The 22,963-nt window shown below is 39.9% G+C and overlaps 1 protein-coding gene across 1 annotated transcript; it reads right to left on the bottom strand.

Moving 5' to 3' along the window:
• Positions 1-33: 33 nt before the first annotated feature.
• On the bottom strand, positions 34-22,531 carry LOC108442502 (C-X-C chemokine receptor type 5). The gene is made up of 2 exons (XM_037539944.1): positions 22,443-22,531; positions 34-1,433 (listed from the first exon to the last, which is right to left on the bottom strand). Exons 1-2 carry the CDS (start codon positions 22,458-22,460, stop codon positions 369-371), a joined length of 1,083 nt encoding a protein of 360 aa, XP_037395841.1. The 5' UTR covers positions 22,461-22,531; the 3' UTR covers positions 34-368.
• Positions 22,532-22,963: the final 432 nt, after the last annotated feature.

The following is a 22,963-nucleotide window of genomic DNA, read 5'->3' as shown; positions in this document are numbered from 1 at the left end:
GATGGGGAAAAAAGGAGGCAAAACACTATCAGACAGAGATAAACACATTTATTTTTCAATCTCTAATCTTGGTACCAACTGGTACTATGGATAATGCTGGCTCAAGCGTTTCTAAGCAGGTAGAATTCTCACAGCGATGAAATGGCATCTTTAACTTTGTGAATGATCGAACCCTCATTCATTTAATCAGTAATCTTTATTTGCACTCTGTTATTGTTTGCACGATATACTTGCATAGCTGAAGCAGCAAGCTAAAGAGTGGTCAGGAGTGGTCAAAATCAGAAAAAAGAAACTTTGGCTTTTTATTTGCAATCATTTTCCCATAAATGAAGGATGCTTTCAGTATGCTTCATTCCTGGATTCTGTCCTCATATGTATTGGCTGCTTGTGGTTGTGGTAGCTGCCTCAGACACATACACCATGTTCAGTCCTCCAGCCCGAAGCACTGGAGCACAAAACGTTCCGCAGCCCCATTTTGCCAGCAGTCGCAGAAGGTCTTTCCGAAAGCGCACCCCTATGAAGGCATACAGGATTGGGTTGAGGCAGCAGTGGAAGAAGCCAATGCTCTCAGTGACCATCAGGCCCTGATCTAGCGCATATCTGGCCTGGCAGCTTTTCTCAGACACAATACCCAAGCGCACCAGCGTGTCCACAAAGAGGGTGATGTTGTAGGGCAGCCAGCACAAGCAGAAAACCAGCGTGATCACCATGGCCAGACGAATAGCCCCCTGTTTCTCCAGGCTCTGCTGACTATGATAGAGGGTGAACACCACTGCAGCATAGCAGTAAACCATAACAACCAGGGGCAGGACAAAACATAACAGGTGGGTCAGTAAGCGACTGGCGATTAGCCAGTTATAAGCGTGAATGCCATGGTTATTGAAGTAGCACACCTGCCTAGCGGACTCATTGTGCACCACTGAGAGGAACACCATGTTGGGCATGGTCACTGTGAGACAGAAGATCCAGAGAAGAGCGCAGGTGAGGTGAACGATCCATGGCCGGCGGCTCTGGAGGCTGGAGACAGCGTGCACAATGGCGAGGTAGCGGTCAAAGCCGATGCATGCCAGCAGCAGGCTTCCACATATCATATTCATTCGATTAAGCAAGCCCAGCAGCTTGCACAGGAAGTCACCAAACAGCCAGCCTGTCAGCACCTCAACCACAGCAAAAGGGAAGGTCAAGAGCAGGAGTAGGTCAGCCAGGGCGAGGTGTAGTAGGTAGATCTCAGTGATGCGGAGATGAGCACGATGCTGCAGCAAGATGGTCAGGAGGAGACTGTTTCCCGTCACGCCCAGCAGAAACACCATACTGTACACCAGAGGCTGGAAAACCATATAAAACAGGGCCAGGGAGACTTCTTTATCACAGATGAACTGGCCTTGTGGTGGAGCGCTCACGGAGATATTTTCAGTGATGTAGTCATCATCGAACTGATTAGAGAACACGCACATGCGCACACACACATACACACACACATACATAGTTATGAGATATTGATTTTCAGTGTTATACAATTCTTTTTCATTTTTTTCATTGTGTATTCAGTAATCCCTTCTCCTTGGCAAAGGCTGTTAATGAACCCTCTGTCATTCCTGAGGGACTACACAGTTGCCAGTTTTTAGGTACACCTATTATATATGCAACATTTGGCCAAGATACTAAGCACTGATGATTAGCCCAAATTGTTCACGGGAAAAGATGAGCTTTAGGCATTAATTGTTGCTTTGTAAACTGCAAGGTGTATTGGGGTGACCCAGCAACCAGAAAGTTGTGGGTTCAAATTACCCAGGACTGCCCTTAGCCAAGGCACTTAACGACCTCTTGCCCGCACAGGCATCATTAGGAAGCAACATAACAAATCTCCCTTGTAGGATCATTAAATTACACAATCTCAATAAGGCAAGTGTTGTGTTCACATTAAAATAAGGAGAAATGTTCTTATATAGATGGTGGTGTTTTCTTTACTGATCCACTCCGGTAAAAGCATTGAACATTCCAGAACACCTTCTATCAGGTATTACTAATCAACCCAGCTGTCATTGTCACTCTTGGTTGGGGTTTTTTGTCAGATTAAGGAGTTATTTGTTGGATGTTGCAAGGAACAAAAATTGGGCTGGTTTTCATGTTTTGGCAGGTCATTAAAAACTATGTAAAGTGCATGACTTAAAGCTGCACTATGTCAGATCTGAAGTAGAAATTAAAATTGAAAGAAGTAGCATTACCAAATCAGAAAAAAACATGTTTAAACAGCGCTGCTTGTCATCCTGTAAAACCTGAAATTCAGGGTTTTTTTGAACCACATGATATGTTTGGATGTGCATGTAAACATTATACTGGATTATCCACTTAACATAAGTTTTAGCTTAAGTTTTAAAATGTATGTGGATTGTTTATGCTTGCTATATATATATATATATATATATATATATATATATATACATACACATACACACACACACACACACACACACACACACACACACACACACACACACACTGCTCAAAAAAATAAAGGGATCACTCAAATAGCACATTCTAGATCTGAATGAATGAAATATTCTCACTGAATCTGTACAAAGTTGAATGTGCTGACAACAAAATCACACAAAAATCATCAATGGAAATATAATATATTAACCAATGGAGGCCTGGATTTGGAGTCACACACAAAATTAAAGTGGAAAAACACCTCCACATGCCTGTATGACCTCCCTACAATGCCTGGGCATGCTCCTGATGAGGTGGCGGATGGTCTCCTGAGGGATCTCCTCCCAGACCTGGACTAAAGCATCCACCAACTCCTGGACAGTCTGTGGTGCAACGTGACAGTGGATGGAGCAAGACATGATGTCCCAGATGTGCTCAATCGGATTCAGGTCTGGGGAACAGTCGGGCCAGTCCATAGCTTCAATGCCTTCATCTTCTAGGAACTGCTGACACACTCCAGCCACATGAGGTCTAGCATTGTCCTGCATTAGGAGGAACCCAGGGCCAACCGCACCAGCATATGGTCTCACAAGGGGTCTGAGGATCTCATCTCGTTACCTAATGGCAGTCAGGCTACCTCTGGCAAGCACATGGAGGGCTGTGCGGCCCTCCAAAGAAATGCCACACCATTACTGACCCACTGCCAAACGGTCATGCTGAAGGATGTTGCAGGCAGCAGATCGCTCTCCATGGCATCTCTGTCACGTTTGTCACTTGTGCTCAGTGTGAACCTGCTTTCATCTGTGAAGAGCACAGGGCGCCAGTGGCGAATTTGCCAATCCTGGTGTTCTCTGGCAAATGCCAAGCTTCCTGCACTGTGTTGGGCTGTGAGCACAACCCCCATCTGTGGACATTGGGCCCTCATATCATCCTCATGGAGTCGGTTTCTAACTGTTTGTGCAGACACATGCACATTTGTGGCCTGCTGGAGGTCATTTTGCAAGGCTCTGACAGTGCTCCTCCTGTTCCTCCTTGCAGAAAGGCGGAGGTAGCGGTCCTGCTGCTGGGTTGTTGCCCTCCTACGGCCTCCTCCACATCTCCTGGTGTACTGGCCTGTCTCCTGGTAGCGCCTCCAGCCTCTGGACACTATGCTGACAGACACAGCAAACCTTCTTGCCGCAGCTCACATTGATGTGCCATCCTGGATGAGCTGCACTACCTGAGCCACTTGTGTGGGTTGTAGAGTCCATCTCATGCTACCACGAGTGTGAAAGCACCACCAATATTCAAAAGTGGCCAAAACATCAGCCAGAAAGCAGAAAGGTACTGAGAAGTGGTCTGTGGTCCCCACCTGCAGAACCACTCCTTTCTTGAGTGTGTCTTGCTAATTGCCAATAATTTCCACCTGTTGTCTATTCCATTTGCACAACAGGATGTGAAATTGATTGTCAATCAGTGTTGCGTCCTAAGTAGACAGTTTGATTTCACAGAACTTTGGTTTACTTGGAGTTATATTGCGTTGTTTACACTGCTCAAAAAAATAAAGGGAACACTTAAACAAAATGACCTCCAGCAAAATTACCTCCAGCAGGCCACAAATGTGCATGAGGATGGTATGAGGGCACGACGTCCACAGATGGGGGTTGTGCTCACAGCCCAACACCATGCAGGACGCTTGGCATTTGCCAGAGTACACCAGGATTGGCAAATTCGCCACAGGCGCCCTGTGCCCTTCACAGATGAAAGCAGGTTCACATTGAGCACATGTAAAAGACGTGACAGAGTCTGGAGACGCAGTGGAGAGCGATGTGCTGCATGAAACATCCTTCAGCATGACCGGTTTGTCAGTGGGTCAGTAATGGTGTGGGGTGGTATATCTTTGGAGGGCACAGCCCTCCATGTGCTCGCCAGAGGTAGCCTGACTTGTGAGACCATATGCTGGTGCGGTTGGCCCTGGACTCCTCCTAATGCAGGACAGTGCTAGACCTCATGTGGCTGGAATGTGTCAGCAGTTCCTGCAAGATGAAGGCATTGAAGCTATGGACTGGCCCGCCCGTTCCCCAGACCTGAATCCGATTGAGCACATCTGGGACATCATATCTCGCTCCATCCACCAACGCCAGCCTCATTTTGACTTGTTTTAAGGACATTACATCAAAGTTGGATCAGCCTGTAGTGTGTTTTTCTTTGTGTGTGACTCCAAATCCAGGCCTCCATTGGTTAATAAATTTGATTTCCATTGATGATTTTTGTGTGTTTTTGTTGTCAGCACATTCAACTTTGCACAGAACAAAGTATTCAATGAGAATATTTCATTCATTCAGATCTAGGATGTGTTATTTGAGTGTTCCATTTATTTTTTTGAGCAGTATATATATATGTATGTATATATATATATATATATATATATATATATATATATATATATATATATAAAATCTTCTTCTTTCGGCTGCTCCCTTTAGGGGTCGCCACAGCGGATCATCTGCCTCCATCTTTCCCTATCCATTGCCTCCTCTACTTTCACACCAACCATCTCCATGTCCACCCTAACTACATCCATAAACCTTCTCTGAGGTCTACCTCTTCTCTTCCTACCCGGCAGCTCCATCTCCAACATTTTTTGACCAATATATCCACTATTCCTCCTCAACACATGTCCAAACCATCTCAACCTGGCCTCTCTGGCTTTATCTCCAAACTGCTCCACCTTCACTGTCCCTCTGATCTGCTCATTTCTAATCCAGCCTTGTCACTCCTAACGAAAATCTCAGCATCTTCATCTCCGCCACCTCCAGCTCAGCCTCCTGTCTTTTAGACAGAGCCACAGTCTCCAAACCATACATCATAGCAGGACACACTTCTGTCTTGTAAACCTTCCCTTTCACTTTTGCTGCTATCCTTCTGTCACACATCAGCCCTGACACCCACTCCATCCTGCCTGCACCCTCTTCCTCACCTCTTTTTTGCACTGTCCATTGCTCTGGATGGTTGACCCAAGATATTTGAAGTCATCCACCTTTACGACCTCTACTCCTTGCATCTTCACCTTTCCACCTGCCTCCCTCTCATTCACACACATGTATTCCATCTTATCTCTACTGACCTTCATTCCTCTCCTCTCCAGTGCAAACCTCCACCTCTCCAGATTCTCTTCCACCTGCTCTCTACTCTCACCACAGATTACAATGTCATCTGCAAACATCATGGTCCATGAAGCCTCCTGCCTGACCTCATCTGTAAATCTGTCCATCACCATTGCAAACAAGAAGGGGCTCAAAGCTGATCCCTGATGTAACCCTACCTTCACTTTGAAACCATTTGTCACTCCAACTGCACACCTCACCACTGTCTCACTATCCTCATACATGTCCTGCACCACCCTAACATACTTTTCAGCTACACCTGACTTCCTCATACAGTACCACAGTTCCTGTCTTGACACCCTGTCATATGCCTTCTCTAGATCCACAAAGACACAATATAGCTCCTTCTGACCTTCTCTGTACTTCTCTACCAACACTCGCAATGCAAAAATTACATCTATGGTACTCTTTCTGGGCATGAAACCAAACTGCTGCTCACTGATCTGGACCTCTTGCCTTAGCCTTGCTTCAACAACTCTTTCCCATACCTTCATGGTGTGGCTCATCAACTTTATACCTCTGTAGTAACTGCAGCTCTGCACATCACCCTTGTTCTTAAAAATGGGGACCAGTACACTGCTTCTCCACTCATCAGGCATCCTCTCACTCTCCAGGATTTTGTTAAACAACCTGGTTAAAAAGTCCACTGCCTTCTCTCCTAAACATCTCCATACCTCCACAGGTATGTCATCCTTTTGTCATTCTTCATCCTTTTTAAAGCTGCCCTCACTTCCACCTTACTAATTCCCTGCACTTCCTAATCCACTATCTCTCCCCCCTTTGTCCTCCTCTCTCTCTTGTTTTCCTCATTCATTAGTTCTTCAAAGTACTCCTTCCATCTACTCATCACTCTCTGTTCACTCACTAGTACATTTCACTCTCTATCCTTTATCAGCCTAACCTGCTGTACATCCTTTCCAGCTCTATCTCTCTGTTTAGCCAAATGATACAAGTCCTTTACTCCTTCTTTACTGTCCAGCCTCTCATACAGCTCATCATAGGCCTGAGCCTTTGCCTTTGCCACCATTCTTTTTGCTATGTGACTAGCCTCACAGTACTCCTGCCTACTTCCTTCATCTCTCTGGTTATCCCACTTTTTCTTAGCTGCCTTCTTCTTCTAAATACTCTCCTTGACTTCCTCATTCCACCACCAACTTTCCTTGTCTTCTTTCCTCTGACCAGACAAAACACCCAACACATTCTTGCTAGTTTCTCTCACCACCTTAGCTGTAGTTTCCCAGTCCTCAGGTAGCTCCTCACTGCCCCCAAGGGCCTGTTGCAATTTTTCCCTGAACTGCCTGCAACCATCCTCCTCCTTCAGCTTCTACCATCTAATCTTTGGTTCTGCCTTCACTCTCTTCCTCTTCTTTGTTTCTAATCTCATTCTACAGACAACCACCCTATGCTGCCTTGCTACACTTTCCCCTGGCACCACTATACAATCTCCAATCTCCTTTAGGTGGCATCTCCTGCTAAGGATATAATCCACCTGTGTGCACCTCCGTCTACTCTTGTATGTCACCCTGTGTTCCTCCCTCTTCTGAAAATACGTGTTCACCACAGCCATTTCCATTCTCTTAGCAAAATCTACAACCATCTGACCTTCCGCATTTCTGTCTTTCACACCATACATACCCAGCACCTCTTAATCCCCTCTGTTTCCTTCACCAACATGTCCATTGAAGTCCGTGTGTGTATATATATATATACACTGCTCAAAAAAGTAAAGGGAACACTTAAACAACACAATATAATTCCAAGTAAATCAAACTTCTGTTAAATCAAACTGTCCACTTAGGAAGCAACACTGAGTGACAATCAATTTCACAGCTGTTGTGCAAATGGAATAGACAACAGGTGGAAATTATTGGCAATTAGCAAGACACACTCAATAAAGGAGTGGTTCTGCAGGTGGGGACCACAGACCACTTCTCAGTACCTTTCTGCTTTCTGGCTGATGTTTTGGTCATTTTTGAATGTTGGTGGTGCTTTCCCACTCGTGGTAGCATGAGACGGACTCTACAACCCACACAAGTGGCTCAGGTAGTGCAGCTCATCCAGGATGGCACATCAATGCGAGCTGTGGCAAGAAGGTTTGCTGTGTCTGTCAGCACAGTATCCAGAGGCTGGAGGCGCTACCAGGAGACAGGCCAGTACACCAGGAGACGTGGAGGAGGCCGTAGGAGGGCAACAACCCAGCAGCAGGACCACTACCTCCACCTTTGTGCAAGGAAGAACAGGAGGAGCACTGCCAGAGCCCTGCAAAATGACCTCCAGCAGGCCACAAATGTGCATGTGTCTGCACAAACGGTTAGAAACCGACTCCATAAGGATGGTATGAGGGCCCGACGTCCACAGATGGGGGTTGTGCTCACAGCCCAACACCGTGCAGGATGCTTGGCATTTGCCAGAGAACACCAAGATTGGCAAATTTGCCACTGGCACTCTGTGCTCTTCACAGATGAAAGCAGGTTCACACTGAGCACATGTGACAGATGTGACAGAGTCTGGAGATGCCGTGGAGAGCGATCTGCTGCCTGCAACATCCTTCAGCATGACCGCTTTGGCAGTGGATCAGTAATGGTGTGTGGTGGCATTTCTTTGGAGGGCTGTACAGCCCTCCATGTGCTCGCCAGAGGTACCGAGATGAGATCCTCAGACCCCTTGTGAGACCTTATTCTGGTGCGGTTGGCCCTGGGTTCCTCCTAATGCAGGGCAATGCTAGGCCTCATGTGGCTGGAGTGTGTCAGCAGCTCCTGCAAGATGAAGGCGTTGAAGCTATGGACTGGCCCGCCCGTTCCAGAGACCTGAATCCGATTGAGCACATCTGGGACATCATGTCTCGCTCCATCCACCAATGCCACATTGCACCACAGACTGTCCAGGAGTTGGCGGATCCTTTAGTCCAGGTCTGGGAGGAGATCCCTCAGGAGACCATCCGCCACCTCATCAGGAGCATGCCCAGGCGTTGTAGGGAGGTCATACAGGCACGTGGAGGCCACACACAATACTGAGCCTCATTTTGACTTGTTTTAAGGACATCACATCAAAGTTGGATAAGCCTGTAGTGTGTTTTTCCACTTTAATTTTGTGTGTGACTCCAAATCCAGGCCTCCATTGCTTAAGAAGTTTGATTTCCATTGATGATTTTTGTCAGATCTAGGATGTGTTATTTGAGTGTTCCCTTTATTTTTTTGAGCAGTATATATATATATATATATATATATATATATATATATATATATATATATATATATATATATATATATTAGAATATTGTTTGAAGACACGATGTGTACATTTAGGGTTTTTTGAGAAGCAAAATGAGAAATGAGAAATGAGAAGCAATCTGGCAACGCTGGTTACCAGTAATCTTACTGGACACTGTATACTCTGCTGCAGTGGTCATTAAGTCAGTCCTCAGGGAGCAAATGAGGAGCATTTACTTGAAACATCAAGTAATATTGGAGCCTTTAAATCTAGTGTAATCTAAAAGTTAAATCTAAAGTAACCTCTATGTGTAAAAATCCTTCTTTTAATGTATGTGGGCATGGCTTTGGAAATCATTTGCAGTCTGAAGTGATTCCAGGTCAGGGATGGAGCAATACTGTCGATAATCATGATTTTTTTTTTAACTAAAATATTCTAATTATTTCAAGATGTTGCCTAAGCCCAGTGTCTTAATTTTAGAATAACAAAGACATCAGAACTATGAAGTAATATAAAATAAAAAAGAGAAAAGTGCTTCAAATAAATCTAAATATCTTTTATTTAAAAAAATGAAAATATGAATGAATCATGAATTTATGTTTATTTCTGTTAATCGACTTAATTGTTGGTATTTATCTTAGAAACAAATGTAATTTGTACTTGAGTGTTCAGATCAGATTGTCTTTTTTTGAGGATTTGGAGAATTCTCTGGTGAAAGTGCTCCAGAAAGTGGATGAACCTGATGACTGTAAGAAGAATGAAACTGACAAAATCCCAGTAGTTGTGACCAGTTTTAACCCACTTGCAAATGGCCCTCTGAGCCCTGCATTCCTCCTCAAAGTCCACATTTTGATAATGTACAGACCTGTAGGACAAGAGACTCCTGAGGGTGCTTGATTTAGAATTGTGCATTTGGAACAGACTCATCCAAGCTGCACACTCTTTAAATGATCTAAATTAACTCATATTTCAATATATTCTTTTCCACTAAGTGGGGCAGACAGCTATAATCCTAACCATCCACTCGGATTGGTCCTCACCTATATCTCATGGAATTCTGGTAATAGGCCACATCATCCTCGTCCTCACCTTAAACCCAGAGTTAGAGCATATAGGGTCATTTTATATATCTCTTCGAACACCAAAATGAGAAATGGGACAACCTACAGCAGTCCGTGCCTGCTTGCGCAAACTGCTGGGCTGCAAGTGCACCATTTAGGACTGGGCTTTTGTACAAAAAGATGTCAAATGTTTCTGTGTAGGTAGAACACAGAAGGCTGACACTGACAAACTTTCCAGGAGGAGGTAAAAGCATTGGTATGTTAATATATTTTATTCTGTTGTATTGAAGCATTTCTTTTGGCCCTTTCATTGTTCATTTTTGACATAATGTATAGGACAGCTGGCATTCTGAAATCATGTGAAAAATGAAACGAAAAATGTGTGTGGGTACAAGGCACTTGTACTTAATAACCTGCCAGTATTGGTAGATACTGTATATATAATGTATTATAACATATACATACACATATATATTACACACTATATTTCCAAAAGTATTCACTCACCCATGTGGCTGATATAAAACAAAACACAATTGTAGAAGAAAGGCTGGAAACTTTTTACCCACTCCCACAGCTAGAATAAGAAGATTATCTCCTCTGCAAATTGCACAACCTGCAAACTTGATGCAATTCCCTCAAAATTACTCAAAGAAGTACTACCAGTTATTATAACCCCTCTTTTAACTATAGTAAACTCGTCCCTTAGCCTGGGCTATGTACCCAAAAGCTTTTAAACTAGCAGTTATCAAACCTCTGATGTTAGCATATTGTCAAATTACAGGCCTATTTCTAACTTACTAATTATATCTAAGATCTTAGAAAAAGCTGTGGCCCAACAACTTAGTTCATATCTATATAAGAACCATATATATGAAAAATTCCAATCTGGATTCAGGCCTCATCACATCACTGAGACAGCTCTAGTTAAGATAACTAATCATCTTCTTCTTGCCTCTGATTAAGGCTACGTATCCCTGCCAGTGCTACTTGACCTCAGCGCAGCTTTCGATACAATAGACCACAATATTCTCCTAGAAAGGTTAGAAAACATGGCTGGAATCACAGGGACAGCCCTTTCATGGTTCAAATCTTACTTAACAGAATGTTATCAGTTCGTCAGTGTAAACAATTTATCTTCCAATTATTCAAAAGTAAGATTTGGAGTTCCGTAAGGCTCTATATTAGGACCATTATTATTTACACTATTTACCTGTTACCCTTAGGCACAGTTATAAATAACAATGGCATTACTTTTCATTGTTACGCAGACGATACGCAACTGTACATATCAGCCAAGCCTGATGACAAATACAGATTAAAGAAAATAGGGGACTGTGTAAAAAACATGAAATGCTGGATGTTATGTAATTTCCTCCTACTAAACAGTAACAAAACAGAGGTTCACTTTCTGGGTCCAAAATTGGCAGGAAATAATTAATTAATCAGATTTAATTTTAAATCTCACTGACTTTCCAGATACACCTGGTTCAGCAGCAAAAAATCTTGGCATCATAATTGATTCGGATTTATCATTTGATCAACACATAGGCAGCATCAATAGCTTTTTTACATCTTTGCAAGAGTGCCAAGATAAATGCCCTATCCTTGCATGATGCAGAAACATTAGTACATGCCTTTATTACTTCTAGGCTAGACTATTGTAATGCACTACTCTCAGGATGGACGAGCAGGAATCTAAGCAAACTTCAGCTAGTCCAAAATGTGGCAGCCAGGGTCCTCACTAAAACTAGAAAATTTGATCATATCAGTCCAATGCTATCATCACTTCCTTTTTTTATTGACATTTAAAGCCGTACATGGGCTCCTGAGTACCTGCAGGACCTTATTTCCTATAACGAGCCATCAGGACTACTCAGATCACAGAGTGTTGGCTGCAATTCATAAGGCTGCAGCTTATAAAGCCTTTTCTTATAAAGCCCCCAAACTCTGGTATGATTTTCCAGAATGTGTTTGGGACTCAGACAGTCTCAATCCTTAAATCTAGGCTGAAAACTCACTTGTTCAGTTTAGCATTTGGTAGTTAATGTTTCCCCTTAGATAAAGGCAGCAGATCCAGGGGTTCATGGACACAGGGAATTATAGTAAACGGAGACGCTGGTGCTGTCGTCCCGCTGCTCGCACGCGGTCACTCAAGTTTGAGGACGGTGGAGCGGAGGGATGCTAAACTGTTTCAGAGTGCTGCCGTGTCTGTGTGTCCTTCTGGTTCTCTCCTTTTAGTTAAGCTGTCATAGTCAGATCTGCCGGAGTCGTTAGCCACACTCTGTAAATGTTTACATTCCCTGTTTATGTACAAACGGATAGAATAAAACTAATTCCATCTCCCTGCCTTTATTCCGATTAAACGACCGCCCACATGTCCGGCCGGACACTGAAGGACGACTGACTTTTGACCTCTCCTGCTACCCACTTCAGACCAGCTGCCCATGCCCCAGCTACTGCCACCTGCCTTGGACTAGCTGCCCACCCTACATAGAAGTTTTCACAGACTCCTAGCTATTACTACTACTAATACTACTGCTATATTAGTAGTATAATCATTGGTAGTTTGACTAGAGAAGGATGGGTCCCACCTTGTAAGTCTTGGTTCCACCCAAGGTTTCTTTCTCAGCTCTGAGGGATTTTTTCCTTGACACTGTCACCCCTGGCTTGCTCACCCTGGGGTTTTTACATTCCTGTTAAAACGGTGTCTTTTCTGGAATTCTGTGAAGCTACTTTATGACAACATCAGTGGTAAAAAGTGCTATACAAATACATTTGATGTATGTCGGTTACTATCTTGAAATGCCTGTGTTTAAACAGAGCTGGCCTAAGTAGTATTAAACCCTGTGTGGGAAGTGAAGATTGCTATCTTGGTGCCAACAAAACACTGAAATTCACATAGTAGCAATAGCAGGAATTAGTATTACTATAGTGTAGTGGAGGCGCTCAGGGTACTATTTCTGGAGTAAACACTGCTATACATTAATTTGTGCAGCTTTCATTCAATAATTGACTCAAAGCAGCATTAAAGCTATTAATTTCTCAAACAAGCATTTAAAATGGACTTACAATGCATTGCATTGAATGCAAGATAATTAAATTAAATACCCTCATTATGCATATTTGAAATTGTCTAACAGGTCACTTGGATACATTTTTATGCACTTTTTACCACCATCATGTAACTTTTAAAGGCTTTCTTTTTATATTTTTCAGTGATGTATTTTGGAATCTTTGAAAGGTTCTATATAGCATGTAAAAACAAAAGAAAAACAAGATTACTAGATTATTTATAAAAAATAGTTGATAAAATACTTGATTCCTTATTCTAACATCCCAAATCATTTCTAAATCATAAGATTAAGCTATCAGAAAATGGAAGAGAGAGAGAGAGAGAGAGAGAGAGAGATTTTAGTCTACCGGATTTAAAATGTGTTCTCATGTGACTCACACATGGTTTACTCTGTAGTGGACTAGCTACAGAAATCATAAAACTGGTATAGTGCACTAAAAATTAAATGCAGCCTATGGATGAATCCCAAATTACTGTCTACTAGACATATAGGCCTAATGCACCCTTTGGGCACAGAAGTCGTTATTTCATGACCTACATAGTGCACTACATACAGAGAAGGAAGCCACTGAGATTGAATCTCAGAAGAACCTCCTGGCTTTCTAAATAGGAATCCCAGTTAAGGGGGGTTTTCTTAGATTTTTCCTAGTTGTGAGTGGGAAATTCTTAGTCACGAGCTTTAGTCAGTATTATTCTCTCTCTCTCTCTCTCTCTCTCTCTCTCTCTCTCTCTTTATCATGCTTAAAGTGTAAAGAACGCATTGTTTTTGTTTTGCAAAATAATTTGTTAGCATTTTCTTATTTTGCTTGTTTAATTGGATATGATCCACTTCTCTGACATATATTTTCACATTTTGAACTAAAGTCTTGTCTATCTACTGAATCCCTCATGTCTCCAAAAAATAACTTTAGAGGAAAAGGAAAAAACACACTTTACTTTTATTGTAAGTCAATGGAACCAGACTTTTTCCAAGTTATTTTTGGTTGTTTCTTTTGGTCCATCCATCATGAAATTTAAACTCAACATAAAGGCCAAGAGGCATTTTTTTGTGTCAAAAACTTAAAAATGACAATAATGGAAATACAAGGTTTTCTTTTGACAGCAGCAATATTATATTACAGTATAGTATTTAAAGTACAAAAGGCAGTGTTATAATTATATGAAGTCAGCCAAACCATATATAATCATTTTTCTCTTCCTTTCATCTTTTACATGAGAATGAAATCAGTAATGTTGGTGGTAATGTGATACAAAGTAACATACAGGTATGTGACCTCTTCTGTTATGTGTAAATTGGGTAATGCATTATAGTTACTGACTTAACAGGAATTGTTAATTATGTCTAAGAAAACATCAATTGCATGCATTGACCTGAAGTCATACGTTTCCTCTATATAGATTATAGAACAGATTATAGTCTGGTCATACTTTGCATGTGTGCTATCTGTGACAGGTGACTGTGTGACTGTGTGACTTTGATTAAATTGTGGGCTGAATGGAAAAAATATATCATGATATTTTATGATGTTTTCAACAGACACCAGGTGTCATGATAATATATATATATATATATATATATATATATATATATATATATACACATTTGGTGCTTTTTCTACAATACGTTAAACTGAGCAAATAAACAGGAATTATGAATTTAATTTAGCAGAATAAAAATGCTGTTAAGTTTGCTCCCTGTAGAAGATGTTTCAATATATATTCAACAAAACATATCATTTGACTGGATGTGTTCACACCTTTGCACACAGCTGCATATAATAAGTATTTGTTTGCTCATTGCCTTGTTGAGTAAAATTCATATCTTTCTCACCTCTGTGTTTTCTTACCTTCCGGCCTACCTTGCCTTGCATATGTGCATCTACCTTCTGTGGTTAACCACTTAGGCTTTTTGGCTGTATGAGCGAGTTACTATGCTCCCTGCAGCTGAGCTTATTCTTACCACAGCTGCAGGGCTGGAAAAACTGAAAACATGAACACTTTGTCAAAATCAATTAAAACTATTAAAGCTAAAGTATGGAGCTAAAATATACTGTAAGGAAAGAAAAAAGAAAGTATTTACATTTTAAAAGTGAAGTATATAACATTTTGCCTTCTCCACAATTTTGGAGATTTGTTTTTTTGTGACAGTCTTTGTGGCAGTGGGTGAATATTTATTTGTGTGTGTCCTCTAATGACAAATCTAATCTAATCTCTAATTAGATTAAACTTGCAAAACTTGAAAACTTGTACAAGACTTTTAGCTGCATTTCTGCTACTTGTTCAACTCATTTTCAATAATCCCTTTTATAGCTACACCTACACCCCACATAAATAAAGATAAGATTTACTTAGCAATGTTGTATCAAGTGTTTCCACACAACTGTATTAAGTAGCGTCTTAGACAATATGTTCTTGATCTGTAATTGATCTGACCATTTTATGTATGATGCACATCTTAATTTAGCTTTTTAGAGCAGCATTCAACTAATGAAGTCAAAAGAGGCATTACAAGTTATTAGATGTACAACAGACCTACTTTTAATACGGAAATGAAAGTTTTGTGGTGTGGTGACTAATCAGCAGCATTAATCCTTGCACAAAGATAAATTAGCATAGTCTTGGGCCATTTCATGTTATATGTTTCATTTTACACATAAGAAATTTGGTTTAATGTTTTAATCAAAGCATTATGTTCAAAAGCACAGAAGCTCAGCTGATTGGTAAGAGAAAATCTCCTTGCCTTTGAGATTTGTAGGGATAATGTAAATACTTAAAATTATGCTTTGTTTGGTTTTTGAAATATAATCAAGGAAACGTACAAGTATTAAATTTTAATACACAAGTAAAGTACAGAGCTTCTGACAAAATAGCCTTTTTAGGTGTAGTAAAGTAATGAGTGCAATTACAGAATTATGCGGGAGCAGGGCATAACCTAACACATTTTGGTTTTGTAATGACATAATTTTAAAAACTTTCAAGTTGGAATAATCATGTTTTTACATAAGCAACATGTACAACTCTGCTATAAATAAACACTTTAGCTTGTGATGATGGGAAACTGCACTGTTACTACAACAAAGAGTTAGTTGTAAAAGTCACTAGAAAAATCTGATAAATTCGTGCAAAGTTCATTCAAATTTTCATTCAGAAATTTTATTGTTTTTGAAAAGTATTTTCCCATTTTTAATTTGATGCCAACAACACGTTCCAAACAGGGCACCAAAGGCTGATAAATTTGTGTAATGCTAAAATACATGTGGTGGTTAATTGACAACAGGTCAGTAACATGATTGAATATAAAAAACATCCCAGAGAGGCTGAGCCTTTCAGAAGATGAGGATGGGTTTACCACTCTGTTGAAAGACTGCACAATCAAATAGAGCAAAAATTCAAGAATAATGTTTCTCAACATAAAATAGCAAAGAACTTTTGCTTTTCATCATCTATGGTACATAATAACATAAAAAGATTCAGAGAATCTGGAGAAATCTCTGTATGCCGATTTGATCCCCAGAGCCGACAGCACATGACTGAGGTGTCCTTGAGCAAGACACCTAACCCCCAACTGCTCCCTGGGTGCTGCGGATTGGGCTGCCCACCGCTTCGGGCAAGTGTGCTCACTGCCTCCTTGTGTGTGTGTGCTCACTAGAGTGTATGTGGTGTTTCACTTCACGGATAGGTTAAATGCGGAGGTGAAATTTCCCTGTTGTGGGACTAATAAGGGTCTCTTAATCTTAATACATAAACAGGATCTAGAAATGCTATCGCCTACTCTGAGCCTGAGCTCATTTAAAATAAACTGAGGCGAAGTGAAAAAAGTGTCCTGTGGTCTGACGAATCAAAATTTGAAATTATTTTTGGAAATCATGGACAGTGTGTACTCTGGACTAAAGACCACTCATCTTGTTACTAGTGCACAGCTCAAAAGCCAGTGTTCATGATGGCATAGGACTGCATTAGTGCACGTTATGGGTGTCTTGCCAATTTCAGCAAGACAATGCCAGACCAATGCAGTCCAGACCTGTCACCCATTTTGTGCATTATGAAATGAAAAATATGGCAAATGAGACCCTGAACTGTTGTGCAGCTGAAATCCTGTATCAAACAAGAACAACAAAATATTTCACTATCAAAACTCTTCTGTTCCCAAACGCATACAGGGTGTTAAAAGAATGGTCATATATCTTTTAAAAACAATAAACTTTTTCAGATTCATCATTTGATATGTTTTCCTTTAAAAACATGGTTTACATAACTTTCATATCATTGAATTCTATTTTTATTTACATTCTGCACAGCATCCTAACTTTTTTGGGAATAGGATTATATGTTATCTATCTTTATCTATAAGACAGACAGACAGACAGCTCAGATGATAGATACATATACACACAATAAATTATATATGAGAATGAAAATCCCTGTTTTCATTATGTTTTTCTTTTATTTTAACAAAAAGACAAAATGTCTTTATTTACTAAATGTGGCTCAGTTGTAATCCCATGTAAGAGTTAAACCTGCAGTACGGAGGCTGTACTTAGGCCTAGCTAGCACTTGCTGTGAGCTTGTCAAATGCTTCAAAATGGCACTATGTTTTTGGTAACAAGATGGTGATTAAAGTAACATAAGGTTGTGTTTTGTGATTTACACAAACAGCTCAGTAACTGAAAAAATTGTGTTGGAAAACAATCTTTGGTACAGATTTCTTTAAAATGCTGACAAATTGCTCAAAATTTTCACAGGAGGCCGTGGCTAGGACATGTGCTAATATAGCACCCACTGTCTGACTTTGAATAACAACAAAAGTCAGCGTTAAACTGTGCCCCGTGTTGTTCCCCATGCTTCCATACTTTCCACCTCCTACACAGCTGGGTAATGTCTTTACAACTTAAATATGTCTTATGCTTTAAATATGATAACTTGTTTTGTTTCTTTTGCCTTCATTTGTTGAACATTACCCTATAAATTTAAATGAACGTATGCATAACATGTAAAAATTATTAATTTAATTAATTAGCATTTACTTTTTGCTAATTGCTACACTTACTAATTCATTAATTATGTAATGTGCAGTTAAGTGTCTAAGATGGTACTTAACACAGTTGCGTGGAACCACTTGATACAATGCTGCTAAGTAAGCTTTTTTAAATTTAATTTTACAATGAATTTTATGTGGTGTAGGTGTACATGTGAAAGCGATAAATTTAATCTGATTACAAGTCACACACACATATACGTATTGAAGTGACTGCTGGTTAACATGTAGTCTTATTGTTGTGGCCATTAATTTATACTCATCCCATTGTCTAACAACAGAAACTGAGAAATATGTAAATGAGAACAGCTTTATTGAGAGTTTCATCTGTATTACAATACAGAGCACACTTTAAAAAGATTGTTCTTTATGCGTTTTTTAGTAAACAAAATGGTTCTATATAGAACCATGAACACTCACAGAACCCTTGCTTGATTAAAGTGTTCTTTGCATCATGAAAAGGTTCTTAAGATTGATGAAGAATGTGCTGTATATGATCAATATAGCACCAAAAATGGTTCTTCCATTGATCCATTGTAGACTTCGTAACCACAGTAGAACCCTTTTTGGTAAAATATAGAACCCTTTTAAAAATATAGAACTATCTACATATATAGAGCTATCTACAGCACATTCTCTATCAATCTGAAGAACATTTTCATGATGCAAAGAACTCTTTAATCATACAAATGGTTCTGTGAGTGTTCATGGTCCTATGTAGAATATTTTTTTTTACTAAAGAACCCTTAAAGAATCATCCTTTTTAAGAAAGTACCTATGAACACAGGGAGTAGGAGAGAAGCAATCAGATGTAAAGGGCTGACACCATCTGATACTAGGCAGAATGCAAAAACAATGCAATGATGTCAAAAATATGCTAATTAGCATATGATGTAATCTAGCAACATTCAGCAACTTTTCAAGCAGGCTTTAGTGTGTTCAAAAGCTAATAGTTGACATCACTGGATGGTTAACGGAATTACTGCAGTAACAGCCCCCAGAGATGGCAAAAACTCACTTACCACCAGTTAAAAAACGTTGTCTAAAATGGATTTCAAGTATATCATAGCAAGCCAAACTAGAAAAGAAAAAAAAACAGTACAGACTAGCTTTGCTCATGCTTTTCTGAAGAACCAGCATATGTTGTGTTTTGGATGCTGGTAGTGGGAATTTTAAGGCTGATCACACCAGCAAATCCAACACATCATGTTGTGTGCTAAACCAGCTAAGCTACCAATAGACAAACACTAGACTGGTCTAAACCAGGGTAGAATGGATGCATGCATTTTTTTAGCAGAAATTAGTACCACATGTACCTAACATAAATAAGATTGTTCTAGAAATGCAGCCGTGCTGGTTAAACACACTCTGTGCTGCAGACAGATGTCACACTTGTATCAAAAATGGTGTATCTTTGAGGATCTCCTCACACCACAGTATCAGGTTTCAGACTGAAAAATTGTGCATGGAGAAAAGCTTCAGTCTCAGGAAATAACTCTCCTTCATAAGGCAAAACAGGTAATTTCAAACAGCCTCAGGTGGCTTAAGAGAAGAAAGCAAAGAGAAAACAAAACACCCACAAACTCAGACAGTAAAATTTGTGTGATGTTTGCAAGGCCGTTCTTTCTTACTAGAACCATTCAAGATTCATGGCCAAATTGAAGATGACAATAGATTACAACCACAGCTTTTACCGAACTGCACTTTATTGCGTTATTTTATTTGACAAAGTTTAACTCAACTCCCTTGGTATCACTGAGTTTTCTTCCAAGTCTGCTTCTATATGTGAACTTTTAAAATTACAGGACAAAATGCTAACAGTTATCTGAAAAAAGAGGACTTGGCCTTTTGGCTTTAGCCCAAACAATTTTTTCCCAGATTATTAATAATTCTGTATTTTCTAATCACGTTTCTCTTCAGTCATGGCAGCAACATCGATGACCAAATATATTATTTGGGTGTGGGCATTTTCGGCACAGCTGGGGTACCAACATGGTAGTTGCATTTTAGTGTGGGTTGTGCTTATATGTTGTGGAATTGCTGAGGTGTTTACACCGGTACTTTCTGGGTTGAGAATAGTCTGCCAGAAATATCCAGTGGTAATGTAATCAGGAACTCACCACGGTTAAAGCTAAATAATGATGAAACAAACTGTGCAAAAAAAGATGAACCACAAACTTTATAAATACAGAGTATAACAACAAGGTAGGTATGTCTAATGAAGTGACCATTAATTATATACAGTATATTACAAATATTTGCCGTAACCTTAAAACCACCTCGTTGTTCTTATATCTTCTTCTTCTTCTTTCGGCTGCTCCCTTTAGGGGTCGCCACAGCAGATCATCTGCCTCCATCTTGCTCTATCCATTGCCTCCGCTACTTTCACACCAACCATCTCCAATGTCCACCTTCACTACATCCATAAACCTTCTCTGAGGTCTACCTCTTCTCTTTCTACCCAGCAGCTCCATCTCCAACATTCTTTGCCCAATATATCCACCATTCCTCCTCAACACATGTCCAAACCGTTGTTCCTATATCTTTGTCAATTTTATCAGCTCCAATTACCATATAGGTGAACAGTAGAGTTTTACAATTACAGACTGTAGTCCAACTGTTGCTCTGCATACTTTCTTAGTTCCCATTCCCAGTTTCCATTATCCTGTTATGCAATGGTCAGGAGCACCACAGAGCAGGTATTATTTGGGTGGTGGATAATTCTCAGTACCACAGTGACAATGACATTGTGGTACACAGTGGTATGGACAATGAATGGACAGTGTTTACCACAGTGTCCATTCACTGTTCACTCTTTTAGGCACACCTACTTTGGTTCACCTTGTAGAAGTAAAATCAGACACAATAGCTCAGCGGTTTGTGTTCGTTGCCCTCTAGTACTTTTTCAGTGGTCACAGGATGCTGCCCATGCTTGGTTGGTGGACTATTGTCTCTCCAGCAGCACTGCTATGTTTGATCCACTCATACCTGCACAACACACACTAACACACCACCACCGTAAGTGTGATCCACTACCCAAGTATTACCTGTTTTGTGGGGGTCCTGATCATTGAAGATCAGGGTGAAAAGGGCCTAACAAAGTGTGCATAGAAATAAATCGACTACAGTCTTTAATGTTAGAACTACAAAATGCACCTATATGGTCAGTGGGACTGATAAAATAAAGAAAAAGGGAGGTGTTTTTAATGTTTTTAATGTCCAGCTCAACACAAACTGACATGCCACTACTACATTGGTGTCTCTGCTGTGTTGAGAATGGTCCACTATTTAAATATCGGTCAATAGTGCATGTGTTGGTCCCTTTACCTTGATGCCTGAGTAACTGTGTAACAGTAGATGGCCTACAGTCAGTAAGTGTAACAATAATTAAAATGTAAAGTATACCTAATAAACTGGTAACCATATTAGCTGAAAACGTTTTGCATAATTTCTGCATAATTAGCTATGCAGAGTGACTTGTTTAAATTGCATGTTTATGTGTTTTAAGCCAAGGAATTATCAAAAAATAGCTACTGTGCAGGTATATTTTAGTCCCCCAAGGTACAAACAATGTAAATGTAAAATGTAAAAATGGATTTAAGGTCCAACAATTTTTCTAAATTACTGCATCATTGGTCAGAACTGTTTATGGTGGTGGTTATAGGAACTTTTTTAATGCCTCTAAAAGCTAAATCAAACAAAGTCCAAATAGTTACAATAAGTTACTATATTTTACGAAAGGTTTAAGATAATTTAGCATAATTTAAAGTATATTTAAAGCTCATTCATGGCAGAGGTCACACAGGGTATTGCAAAATAGGTATAAAACAGACAAATATAGTCCCCAAATAAGCATATTTACCACTTTCTGACATCATCAACATTACATATAAAACTTCTGACACGTTTAAATTCTCTGGTCATTTTGGGTAGTTAATGAAATGCGCTGTAGGCGTAGTGTCCTGTCATCAATATAAAGCAATCTGAGTCTGTAAGTTTCTTTATAATGAACCATTTAAAATCACACTACTCTGAATGACTTTGTGTATATCACAGTGATTGAATTATACAGAAATTTCGAAAGATCACTGGAATTCCTCTTTAAAGATGCCTGCTAATTAACAGCATGGCATTCAATTTATATGTATTCTTTTAAGGATAACATAAAGCAGTTTTTCTTCCTCAGCCACCAGCTGTATATGGAAATATTTCACTTCCTTCATTCTGTTAGGTGTGAAAACAGTTATTGAAAGTGGGTCAGAAATGCAGTTATAATTCATGACCAAGTCCCTCAGTTGAATTATTACAGGTCACTTAGTAATTGCACTACATAAAGCATAAAACTCAAGTGCTGGTAAAGCACTGTTTGGCATTTTACAAATTCCACAAAGTTTTCTGCTCTGATACTCTGCTGTTATATAAGCTAAATTACTTGAGCATTATTAAAGGGTCCAAGAGTTGTGAATGTAAGCAGTTATACTCACATCATAAGACCAATCCATTATGTTAGTCACCCTGTGGCCAGGTCAGTAATTATTCTGATATTTCCTAAGCGTGCGCTTGTCTTTACTGAGGGCAGGAACTTCACTAAAGGTCAGCCGACCGTGTTTCCAGGAAACATTGTTCCAGCTCTCATGCTGTTCTTTTTTTCATACACCCACTTATTATTCCGACATTTCTCTTTTTCTTCAGCATGCTTAGTTTCTGAATTGCCCACAAAACATCAAATGATACGAAACTGAAAAAAAAACCTCAGTCAATAGCATGTGTACTTTTTCCCCATCAGCCTGAAACTTCTTGTTTTTTATACACTGTTTTTATTTTAATTATTAGGGTTTCAAGCAAGAACACAGTTTCAGTCTATAATTCCTATAATTGAATCTCTTCATCTCTTCAGGTGTAATCAGGAGCTCTTCTTGAAATGCTTTTATATTTTTTTTGTGTCAAGCTTATGAGACATTTCCTTATGAGACATTTCTTTTTAATCAGTGCAGTCAAGTGCTAC

This window comes from Pygocentrus nattereri, chromosome 7, assembly GCF_015220715.1.
Source record: "Pygocentrus nattereri isolate fPygNat1 chromosome 7, fPygNat1.pri, whole genome shotgun sequence".
Lineage (NCBI taxonomy): Eukaryota > Metazoa > Chordata > Actinopteri > Characiformes > Serrasalmidae > Pygocentrus > Pygocentrus nattereri.
Note: the sequence above shows the minus strand (reverse complement) of the source record. Positions and strands in the feature narration are given on the sequence as shown.